At 32.2% G+C, this 13,264-nt stretch overlaps 1 protein-coding gene across 1 annotated transcript; it reads left to right on the top strand.

The window, feature by feature from the left end:
• Positions 1 to 1,260: 1,260 nt before the first annotated feature.
• Positions 1,261 to 11,767, top strand: LOTGIDRAFT_145057 (hypothetical protein; the record flags this gene model as incomplete). The annotated part of the gene is made up of 19 exons (XM_009056659.1): positions 1,261 to 1,460; positions 1,715 to 1,781; positions 2,040 to 2,230; positions 2,788 to 2,853; positions 3,345 to 3,437; positions 3,697 to 3,863; positions 4,232 to 4,341; positions 4,552 to 4,629; positions 6,830 to 6,963; positions 7,440 to 7,610; positions 7,780 to 7,900; positions 8,203 to 8,360; positions 8,628 to 8,765; positions 9,087 to 9,263; positions 9,699 to 9,744; positions 10,466 to 10,527; positions 10,881 to 10,944; positions 11,243 to 11,425; positions 11,726 to 11,767. Coding segments are annotated over 19 exons (2,268 nt in total), but the record flags the coding sequence as incomplete, so codon positions are not given.
• Between the last annotated feature and the right edge of the window lie 1,497 nt (positions 11,768 to 13,264).

Consider the following 13,264-nt stretch of genomic DNA (forward strand, 5'->3'; position numbering starts at 1 on the left):
GCACCGATGTCATTCAATATTTTTATGAAGTAGCAGTAGCTTGAAAATTTATCTGAAAGTTTTAACTGAACTTGCAGTTAATTACTAGGATGAAAAAACTATTTAAAACCTTGGCTTTTATTTGATTAAATTACTTCAATTATTCAGCAATTCAGAATCTAAATTTTTCAGATCATTTTTTGACCAATGTAAAGATATATTCCCTGATTTGATAGCTGATAAATCTGCAGATAAAACTCAATATAGTTCAGCTTTTAGACGCACCATGGAATATCCTTTATCTCATGTTAAATTAGACTATAGAAGATTATTTGGTAAAATGACTGAAAATCTAAATCAGGTATTTGGAATATATAATTTATGGCATAAATCAGTCTTAGACTGATCTTTGTCTATATTTTACTGAATCAGTTTGTTTACTTGTTTAAATCAGTTTTAGATTGATCTGTGTCTTTATTTTACTGAATCAGTTTGTTTACTTGTTTAAATCAGTTTTAGATTGATCTGTGTCTTCATTTTACTGAATCAGTTTGTTTACTTGTTTAAATCAGTTTTAGATTGATCTGTGTCTTCATTTTACTGAATCAGTTTGTGTACTTGTATAAATCACTTTTAGACTGATCTGTGTCTTGACTTAGCTGAATCAGTTTGTGTACTTGGTAAATCAGTTATTTTACTGATTCAGTTTGTGTATAGATCAGTCCAAAACAATATTTCAGTCTTGAATCAATGTAAATCAGTTTTCAACAGATCTGTGTCTATATTAAACTGAATCAGTTTGTGTACCTGAACCTAGTCAATTACAATTAGAATTTAATTATAATCTCTATGGTGAACACTTTTGTATATCTTTTAGGATTGTAGCGAGAAGACATTATTAAATCAGGCTATGTCTAATTGGGATATTTTAAAATGGAATGTGGCTGCAGATATTAAGTCAGCAGAAGTCACAAAAGTATTGTGGGACACTGCCAATGCCAAAATATCGGTAAGATGAATTATTTACTTCCTAGTTTTAATAAGGTCTGACGGGCTGAAACAATTATAACATCTAGTCTAAAAACTTTGTTGCAGCCAGTACATATTAAGGGATTGGTTGAAAATAGCCCACATTGCACAATGCATTGTGTTGAGTTGAGAGTTGAATGGTAGGAAAAAGCTCCAGCTTATTTGAGTTACAGATACACCAACTTAACAATGCCAATAAGTTCCAAAGAAGTTTGATGTAAAACTCCTTTTATTTCTATTATAATTTTTAAGGATGCATTAAAGATACCAAGCCGTCGTCTGCTACGAGACAGTAAAAATAATCCCTTAAACTTACCGAATAGTGGTAGATTTACAAATCATATCATTATGTTATTTAACGATGGTCTTGTCCACGCTCAAAACTCGACTTTTACCCATCACCCTCTAAATACGGTATGGATAGAATCTCATAGTTCTGAGGCAGAACAACAGTAAGTAAATTCTTAATCTTTGACTTAGAGACAAGAGATTTTTTAGAGTTAATGTTAAGGAATAATGACATTAACAAGAAAGAGTGATCATTGTTTTCAAATTAATCATGGATCAATGTGTTCAAAAATCATTGTTTTCAAATTTTTTCATTGAAATTGATCATTGTTTATATATTTATCATTGAAATTGAATTTTGTTTTCATATTGATCATTGTTTTCAAAATGATCAAGTCAGATGTGTTTTTTTCTCCAGAAATGTAATAGTCGTGACTACACCAGAAGATACTCTGACATTGGTTGCTAACACACCAGAAGATAAGGTAAGAAGTTATTCTTAAAATTACCATTCTTTCTCAAAACAAATTCTTTCAAATGGCATGAAGTTATTAATAGTAAGATATATACACAGTTTCATAGAACAACAATCAAGTTTTATGCAAGATATCAACATGGATTTCTCAACTCAGTTGCATGAGAGTTGCATTCGAAACTGTTATTTTTATTGGCAACCATACACAACTGGTGATTACTATAGTGTGAGGTCAACTTATGTTAACTGAAATTTTTTTTCTATTTAGGCTGATTGGTTCATGACGTTGAATTCCACCATTAACAAGAATCTACATTGTGATAAGATAATGAGACAGAACAGCTCTGAACGCCTAACACCACCTCTAATACGCCACGTCACTTATACCTTTACTAAACATTGTCAATATAAAGATGCTCGATACATTGGATTTATGTTAAATGGTAAAATGCATGGACAGTAAGTATTACTCTTGAGAAAGATTGTGAAGAGGTTTTCTGAACTTTTTGTTGGTATCAGAGTCTACTTGTATCATTCCATAAAAATTAAGCTTTTATGATGTCATTATAGCAAAGATGGCTAATATTATTAGTCTTTGTTATAGTGAAGTCATAAAGTTTTAGTAGAATTGTAAAAAACACAGACGTTTGACTGAAAATTGTAAATGAGCAAATTGATTCTATCAGTGTTCTCAATACAAATTTTAGAGATCGTCTTTACATTATGTTTAATTTTGGACAATTTCAGTATTGTGATAAAAAAAGGTTTGTTTAACATAGCCACAGTCATTGGCTGTACGCACTTGTATATATATAAAAAACGATCTGCACTCAAATGTTTCAGATGAAATTAATTTCAAGCTTAATTTTCAACAACCACAAAACGCATAATAATGAAATTTGGTTTTTTGACAGTATTATTAACCGGTAAATGTTTTATTCCCAATTTGTTGTAGGTAAATTTCGTGCACATTGTATTAGCAATAATATGGTATATTTTTTTTAACATTTCTTTAGAGGGGAATTAGTATGGTCTGATGGAAGAACATATTATGGTAAATTTGGTCAGGGACTTCAACAAGGGTAAGCAACTTCTATCCCATCATCTGCTCAACACAGCCAAAACTATTACATATTTCTTCTATGTGTTTAGTAAGAAGATTTTAAGCGAGTTTCAAACTGGCCAATCAATACGCTTTTAAAGTAATGTTATTGTTTGGTTTGTAAACATGAACACTCGCACAAAACTCATGCATATTATGAGAATGGAAAATATATATATCTAAGGACATATTTGCAATAGTTTTAGTGGAATTGCAAGTACCACAGACATCTGACTGAAAATCGGAATGGTGCAATCAATACTATCAGTGTCTACAATAACCCCTTTAACCCTTTCAACCCTAGCGGCCGCTTTACAGATATACCGGCCATTGCTAAGTTACTTGGAGTTCAGGGTATATGACGTTGTATTTCATTTACACTCAGGGTTCAAAGGGCTAAGAGAACAACAAAAAGGGGTGGTAATATTTTGCCTTTGTTTAAATTATGATGTGTGATTAATTTGTCTGTAGACATGGAAAATATACTATACCAACTGAAGATGGTCTAGAAATACAGGAAGGTAATTGGAAAGATGGTATGTTAAATGGATATGGTACAATCAAGTAAGATTATTAAAAATATTTCTAACTTCCTACTATTATGCACCTGATTGGGCTAATGTAGGTGAGCAAGACTGTGCAGTAAGGGAAATTATGTCTCGACAGCAACTAATTGAAAATGGAGAAAGAATAGTTTATTGATGTTGCTGCCCGTCTTCATTATCAGGTGCAAAAAATAGGACATAAAAAATTCAAGTCTAGAGTTGTTTCCAATATTAATTTGTTTGGTAAATATCATTTGGAATTTTGTTCTATAATCTAGGTATGCTACTGGAGATATATATAAAGGGTATTTTAGAAATGGTATGAGATATGGACATGGCATATATAACGAAGGTCAACATATGTCCCACTCTGCTAGTATATTTATTGGAGAATGGGTGGAGGATAAACGCCATGGTTACGGAGTCCAAGATGACATCCTAAAAGGTAAGATAAACAGAAGAGACGAGGATAACAACTTAGTTGCACAAGGACCCTTTCTACCAGTTTGTCCCTGGCCAAATCTCTTGGCATTAATCCTTTCCCAAATTTTCTGTACTTATTACAGCTGGGTTAAATTTTGATAACCCTGAGAATACAGTATCTTATGTAGACAAAATTGAGAAATCAATATGCAAAGTGATATCAGGTATTAAGAAAGAATGTCTTTCATAATATCAGCTGCATCGGAATCTATTTAAAAGGAATGTAAAGAGGCTTTCTAAACTAAACATTTAAATTGCTGAATCCCCAACAGGCAAGAAAATTTTAATGCCACTACCAGAGAGATCTTAACCCTCTTATCCTATTTTTAGGAGAGAAGTATATGGGAATGTGGCAAGATGACTATTGTAATGGTAAAGGTGTAGTGGTAACATTAGATGGAATGTATTTTGAGGGAAATTTTGTTTATGGGAAACTAACTGTAAGTTACAATAAAAACCTATCTTACTTTATATCCCTTATCCTACTCGCCCTGATACTGATTCTACTCTATGTCCCTTATCCTTATCCAAAAAACATCTGGAAAATGAAGCAAGCACAGAAGGGGGATTCCTGTGACCATTTGCCCTTCCACCCCCAATTAGCCACAACTGAATTGAGTATATCTTGTATGCTGTTATATATTTTACAGGGATTTGGTCTAATGTTAACAGATGATAATAGTTGTTACGAAGGAGAATTTCAAGGTGTTACACAGCTACAAGGCAAGGTACATATCATTTTATGATCAAACTGTTTAATTTCAATTACAAATACACCACCACAGTCAATATGACTTCTCAATAAAGCACTGGAACATGCATCAGAATTGTTCTTACCTGGACCCACCTTTTTGCCTAGCAGATGGCAAACCAACTTGCTAACGACTGTGTTATTCCATAGGGTGCGACTAAACGCTATAATGTAAACCATATATATTCTGGTTGTGCCTAAACACGTTAATGTTTCCAAAATAGCACTTGTGGACAAATAGACACACCGTCTTTGGGTCAAATTTGAACAAGATTAATCGTAACAAGGATGCAGATTAAGAATCCCTAGATAGTTGGAAGTAAAAAAAGAGCAGGATAATGCCACTCTCCTGGAAAATTTTCCATATTGCAAACAACATTTGTTTTATTTTAGGGTTGTTTGACTGTACCTTATCTATCTATCTTATATCTATCCTTGTATTATCCTATTTTATCTATATTTCAGAGTTGTTTTACTCTACCTTATTGATCTATCTTATCTTATCCTATCTATATTTCAGAGTTGTTTATTCCACCTTATTGCTATATCTTATCTTATCCTATCTATAATTCAGGGTTGTTTTATTCTAACTTATTGATTTATCTTATCCTATCTATAATTCAGGGTTGTTTTATTCTACCTTATTGATCTATCTTATCCTATCTTATCTATATTTCAGAGTCGTTTTACTCTACCTTACTGATCTATCTTATCTTATCCTATCCTATCTATATTTCAGAGTTGTTTATTCCACCTTATTGATATATCTTATCTTATCCTATCTATAATTCAGGGTTGTTTTATTCTACCTATTGATCTATCTTATCCTATCTTATCTCTATTTCAGAGTTGTTTTACTCTACCCTAGTGATCTATCTTATCTTATCCTATCTATATTTCAGAGTTGTTTATTCCACCTTATTGATATATCTTATTTATCCTATCTATAATTCAGGGTTGTTTTATTCTACCTTATTGATCTATCTTATCCTATCTTATCTATATTTCAGAGTTGTTTTACTCTACCTTATTGATCTATCTTATCTTATCCTATCTATATTTCAGAGTTGTTTATTCCACCTTATTGATATATCTTATTTATCCTATCTATAATTCAGGGTTGTTTTATTTTACCTATTGATCTATCTTATCCTATCTTATCTCTATTTCAGATTTGTTTTACTCTACCTTATTGATCTATCTTATCTTATCCTATCTATATTTCAGAGTTGTTTATTCCACCTTATTGATATATCTTATTTATCCTATCTATAATTCAGGGTTGTTTTATTCTACCTTATTGATCTATCTTATCCTATCTTATCTATATTTCAGAGTTGTTTTACTCTACCTTATTGATCTATCTTATCTTATCCTATCTATATTTCAGAGTTGTTTATTCCACCTTATTGATATATCTTATCTTATCCTATCTATAATTCAGGGTTGTTTTATTCTACCTTATTGATCTATCTTATCCTATCTTATCTATATTTCAGAGTTGTTTTACTCTACCTTATTGATCTATCTTATCTTATCCTATCTATATTTCAGAGTTGTTTATTCCACCTTAATGATATATCTTATCTTATCCTATCTATAATTCAGGGTTGTTTTATTCTACCTTATTGATCTATCTTATCCTATCTTATCTATATTTCAGAGTTGTTTTACTCTACCTTATTGATCTATCTTATCTTATCCTATCTATATTTCAGAGTTGTTTATTCCACCTTATTGATATATCTTATCTTATCCTATCTATAATTCAGGGTTGTTTTATTCTACCTTATTGATCTATCTTATCCTATCTTATCTATATTTCAGAGTTGTTTTACTCTACCTTATTGATCTATCTTATCTTATCCTATCTATATTTCAGAGTTGTTTATTCCACCTTATTGATATATCTTATCTTATCCTATCTATAATTCAGGGTTGTTTTATTCTACCTTATTGATCTATCTTATCCTATCTTATCTATATTTCAGAGTTGTTTCATTTTACATTATTGATAAAATCTTATTTTATCCTATCTATATTTCAGAGTTGTTTTATTCTATTTTATTGATCTATCTTATCTTATCTTATCTTATCTTATCTTATCTTATCTATAATTCAGGGTTGTTTTATTCTACCTTATTGATCTATCTTATCTTATCCTATCTATATTTCAGGGTTGTTTGACTCTACCATCAGGTGATAAGATACAAGGTGTGTTTAATGGAAGCTGGAATGAAGGTTTAAAGATTAATGGAATGTTCAATAAATCTGATCATGTTTTAGCTGGAAGTAAACCTAAATCTCATATGTTAGACATTAATAATGAGTAGGTTAAATTTAACTTAATTTTTTCATTCATAATTGGCTAACCTTGGGCTGTGGTGACTGAGTGTATTAGACACTTGCTTGTTTACCATGTTTAGGGTTAAATCTCAGCATTTTTGAGATAATACCTTGGCTTTTTCAACCAAGTTTCTCTCTGTTAGTGATGGGGATAGAAAAGTGTCTTGTTGTGCAGATGGGACAATAAACCAAGACCAAACATTTACAGGATGCACATGTTAAAGATCCCTTGACAGTTGGGAATCGAGTAGGCAAATGCTGCTGTCCTCAAAACACCCTTTTGTATCATTTCAATGTGTTTACAAATGTAGATGTTTTGTTATTGTACTGCATTCAGCAAATATGTCCATTTTTAAATCCAGGAGGACAATCTGTTGGCACTTTTTATCTACAATTTATGTTCTGCAATGACGATTTTGATAGAAATAAAATATATTTTAGAATGTATGGGAAGCTGTCTGTCCCCGCTGATAAAAAATGGAATGAAATATTTAAACATACGCTAGCTCTGTTGGGCTATTTAGACAGTAAGAAAAATCCGAACAAAGCTTGGGAAGTTGTAGCGGTTCGACTGACACAGGGTCAAAAGGTCATTAAAGAATTAGAGAGAAGGTAAGGATTTGACTGTTACCCAAATTGCATAACGGCAAGGTTTTGTCTGTCCAATGGCAAGAATAAGCATTTTGGGGGTTAATTTGTAGGAAAATAGTATAATCAATTGGATGAACCTAAAAATGATTTTCAGGGAGGTCAAATTGATTGTTTTGAAATTTGTTTTCAGATCGCCATCTAAAGCCAGGACATTATCATCAAGTTTAGAGAGTCTACAAACTATACCACCATATAATACTGGTGTTTTATCTATAGAGAGTTACCATAAAATATTACAATATCTTACTAAGGTATGAGAAGTCTTAATTCAATGGGAAAAAATCTTTTCAGCCTAATACAACAATTGATGTTCTTAACTCAATTTTCCCCCCTCAGTGATGCAGGTTGAAGGGGCTGACATGGTTAAAGAATTTAGACGTTTGGAAAAATAAACGGAAACCCTGTGTGCTGTAGCCCTGAAAAGTTTCAAATAGAAAAAAAGAAATTTTATGCTGGCAAAGTTTCCTTCATTGGATACTGCATAACATTGCATGTCTTCATTAGCCAAATCAGCTGCAGTAAAGTAAAATTCCATTTTATTTGTACCTATCAGGCGTTTGATAACCCATACCATCCTGCTGGTAATTTAATAGATTCTATAGTGGATGTATTTCGTGCAGCTTATATTGGTATTGGTGCTCATCCAAGATTATTACACCATGCGGTACAGGAGATTAAATCATATGTGAAGAGAATGTATGTGGTTGTGAGGTAAAATTTGATTATGATTAAAATATGATTATTTTTAGGGTTCTGTGGGTCTTTTTATTTCACTCAAACAGGTGTTTAATGATGGAGATTAAATATCATAAGCAGCTTCTATGATAGTCACGTCCTGTATGGTTAAGCTACAAACATCTGACTGAAATTAGAATGGTGCATATTGGCTCTGATACACATTTGATTGTAGAGTAAACTTCTTTACAACCCCTTCAAGTTGATGTGAATTTTATTAATCTGTAACATGTTTTATTTCAGACTTCTATTCCCGGACTTACCTTCACATACGGGACCAGTTCATATTTACCCAGAATCTTCTAGTAAAACTAAAGGTATCCCGACATCAACAGAATCAGCTGAGAATTTTCTACGCAATGATTCAGAAGAAGAACCCTAGTAAGTTGGAACCATCACCTATTCAAACCCTTCAAAATTATTACTTATTCCTTCCTTGTTCCACTAAAGCATGTAGACCTTGTAGTTAACATGATTGTCAAACAGACCAACCAATATGCTTGCATAGGGCTATTTTACTATATTATGTAAATCTGCACACATGCATACAGCAGTTGATTAATTTAAGCATATGGACAACCACTGTTCAACATTCGTACCAAGTTCTAGCTTGGCATATTCCTGGCCATGCAGCCATGCACAACCAACAAAGCTAAGAGTTAAACCCACCTCCACCTTCACTCAATCTAATTTATATTTCAGTGAAGTGATATCTGCTGCTAGTCTGCTGTACCCTATATTATTACCCAAGATTTATCCCCCTTTGTTTGACCTGTATGCACTGTATAATGATAAAGATGATGAACAGTGCTGGGAGAGAGTAACAAAGTTAAATAGACAGGGTGATATGGCTTTAATGGCTTACCTCGGAATTGAAGAGTAAGTCATTACAAATATTATATTGCATTCCAGCCAAGATATTTAAGAACATCTGTGTCAGATTCAAAACAGAAACACAAGCAGTCCACTTTATTTTTAGGTAGTATAAGTCATTATATACAGAATAAATTTAGTTTCAATTACTATAAATTCTACCCAAAAATAAAGTGCACTGCTCATGTTAATGTTAAGAATTGAACATGGATGTACAAAAAAAACTTTTTATTTGGATCTTTTCATCTTCACAAGCTATTACGAACTTCAAACCTATACCTTGACTGCAATAGCCACTATTTGTGTATCTTGGATGGTTGTACATGAAAGATGTGATTGCACTGTACGCTAGCCAATACAGCCAATAAGAAGCCTTGAGTAAAAAATACAAAGAGGTAAATTTCACAGAGATTTACTTGACTTTTAACGTTTATTTTCCAGACGGTTCTGGTTAATGAAAGAAATTCTACTTCAAGATAAAAGCCAGGTAAACTTACTTTATATTGTCATTAAAATGTTGATTTAGAATTGGAATAATTAAATAAGGATTTGTTTAGAGGTTTTCTTAACCAGTGGCTCAACTACCAAGAGCATGAGTTAAAAAAATTTCCCTAGTGGTGGGTGGGGGGGCCCTTATCCACTTAAGTTCATTGGCCCCCACTTATCTTATCTGTCTTATCTTCCCAACATTGTTACATTACATCTGGGATTGAACCATTCATACCCGAGTTTGCTACAGGGAAATTTGAATTTCCACATAGTTTAACTTCTTACTAGGAACTTTCCATGTCCTTTTTATACGCCCACACGTAAGTATGGGCGTATATTGTGGTTGCCCCTGTCGGTCGGTCGGTCCGTCCGTTCACATTTACCTTGTGCTCACTCTACAGGCTACAATTCTTTTAATCTTTTGTATGTGTGTCAATATCATTATGAAGATGTGCACTATTGAATTTGGTGAGGATCCGATGATTTTCTTTAGAGATATCGCATAAAACTCTGATATCGTGTTTTTTCACCCTTTGGATACAGGCTACGATATAGAGTTTGTTTTACAGTTCACATTTAGCTCTTTATCAAGCTGCTGGTGGGCGTATTCGCTTGCGAGACTTGCCGCAAGCCTATGTTTCAAAAAGTAACGAATACAGCTTAAATATTTGTTCTCCTTTTTTAGTAAAAATAAAGAAAATCATCTTTTTTTTTTTTAGAAATTATCAGCTCCTAGAGATCAGTGTTATGCCTCAGCTGTTGAAACATTACAACAATTAAGGTAAAATGAAGTGGGGAAATTTAAACCATAAAGAATTATGCCTATTTTTAAATAAAATTTGTGAAAAATCAACAAAAAATGAAAATATTGGAAAGGGAAAGAATGCGTCAGCTGGAAAAAAGAATTAACAGTTAAAATTATGTATTCCTTTGGATTCTCATTTAGTAATTTTCTTGGAGCAATATTCCAGTCAAGTTGACCAAGCTGTAAATAGGTTCAGATAATCATTGAAAGAACAATGTTTGGTGGTTTGCTCATGGACCAGCTGGTAGAAAGGATCCTCTTGTAAAATATGGTAGTTTATTTATTCCATGTCATATAATCTTGTAATTGGTCAACTTACTTTGTTTCAGTACTGCCTTCAGTCCTATAGAGAAATTAAAAGTCATAGAAAAAACATTTGAAGAAATTACAGAGGTAAGACAGTAAGACAATATTTCTTCTTTTAACTTATTGTGGGAATATATGAGGTATAGCGTATTTTCTGAATTAAGATTCTAATGCGGCAGCGCATATGTTCCATCATGCTAGTGAGGGTCTTGGGAGGAACTAAATTTATTTGGTGCATTATGACATGTGATTTTTAAAGTAATATATCTTAGTATTTTGAAATTTCACAGAAATAAAGTAAGGGTACAAACTATACAAACTATTTTTGGTGTGAAAAGTGATATGATTCACTTCCAATATTATAAGATGATCCATTACTTTCCAGACTGTCCAAGCTTCATTAAAAGATGATCATGTTTGGTGTATGGATGATTTGTTTCCCATCTTTCAATTTGTGGTGGTCAGAGCTAAAATCCGCCATCTTGGAGCTGAAGTCCACATGATAGACGATCTGATGGAAAGTCATTTAGAATTTGGTGAACTTGGTATGATGTTTACTACACTTAAGGTATGTATTCTTTTAACACTTTAAGTACCAAACATAGTTGAAATAAAAGCGTCATGTACCCTTCAGTCCAAGGTATATACCTTTAAATGTAGGTAGTTAACCTAATGTGACATAACATGGTAACTGTTGTTTCACCCTCCACTGGTTTATATATCATACAAATTGGTGGTTAGAGAAGCAGCCAGTAGTATTGAATAGGTTACAGGGATAGAGTTTTCCCAGTTTTTAGCTTTACTAGATGATAAAGCACAAATTTCAGCTCTCTTATTCCTTGGTATATATTCTATGTTTAAATTTCAGGCCTGTTATTTCCAAATCCAGAATGAAAAACTACGCCATTAAAAATCTTGAAGTTGTGGGACCTTATTCTCAAAGACTTGATTTTAGTGTTCCAGTTCAATCACTTTAATTGTTAATTAATTTTTATTGAATTATTATCCAAGTTAGATTACTGTATTTCTTAAAACTTTTAAAGCCATTTCCAATAGGATTACACTGATATCATAATTTATGCTAACCAAGTAATGTTAAGCAATTCATTTCAATGTTTAAAAAAGAATATCTCCATAAAGTAAGGAGATGGCTTATTGAACGGGGTATTTGATTGGTTGAACATTACCCTGAACAGGAAATGCATAATAATTTTTCATATCATAGATGGGAAGTGAAGTCACTCTCAGAAAAAAAACAAAACTTGAAACATCCACTTTTGCATTCAATCAGTTTGGATTGAGTTATTTTTTAAGTTATTTCAGCTATTTTAGTCAGTCAAGCCTTATATTTTTAATTCGTGAAATTCTTTTTTTTTATTAGGTAGTGGGCTAATGAAGACAGACTGGGCAATTAGCATTAGCCAACTATCTAGGGTTTTTTTTAACGTGCACAGTCGTAGCATACTTGGCCTTGGTTAATTGTCCCATTGGAGCTTTAAAAGCTAAAGGCATTGTCAGTTGGTAAATTTTGTAACTGATTCACAGTTAACTCTTTTGTTTATTGAGCTGCAAATCTCAAATGAAAAATATGGTAGTTGTTTGCAAACCTAACACCCACCCCCCCAGTGAGAATAGTTCTTTTATTATGTGTCAAATATCTGGTCATAAAATGACTACTCAAATATTATCCGGATGTGGTGATGGCCAATATAAAGGTTTTCTGTACCTTTTTATGTGTATCTGGGACACTGATATCATTGATTTGCACCATTTCAATTTTCAATCAGACATCTGTGGTTCTTTTTACAATTAAACTTAACTAAGGATTTTACCTATCATAAAGACCCTTATATATTTTCAGCATGTTATATATGTGGTGGTAGTGATATCATAAATGTTAAGTTTAAGTGTAATTACAAGAACCATCAGTGTCCCTATTACACATACAAAGAAAAGGAAAATAATTTTTTTGTTAATTATATTTTTTATTAATTATTATTTGCTCAGAAAAAAGTTGACTTATCTCAGTAAGTGAAAATGAAACCTGAAATGATTCATATCATAAAGTACTTTTTCCTACCCGGGGAACTTTAGATTGGTTTTAATCATTCATGTTTAGTCGATCCTAGATTTTTGACTTGCACATATGAGTCAGATTAAAATCATAACAGATCAGTCCACTTTATCTTTAGGTAGTAATAGTAGTAATTAAAACAAGTCTTGTATTCCTAACAGACTTCTTTCAACCGTACCAAAAAATAGACTATTCTTGTTTTGAAACCATTCTAGAAATTGAAATAATATAGAGTTTTACATCTTACTTTTATATGTTAAGTTATCTTTGCATGCCTCTAAAAGGTATTAATATGTTGAACTGTATGACCTTCAAATCACTCCTATCAATATT

This window comes from Lottia gigantea, assembly GCF_000327385.1.
Source record: "Lottia gigantea unplaced genomic scaffold LOTGIsca_282, whole genome shotgun sequence".
In the NCBI taxonomy this organism is placed as follows: Eukaryota; Metazoa; Mollusca; class Gastropoda; family Lottiidae; genus Lottia; species Lottia gigantea.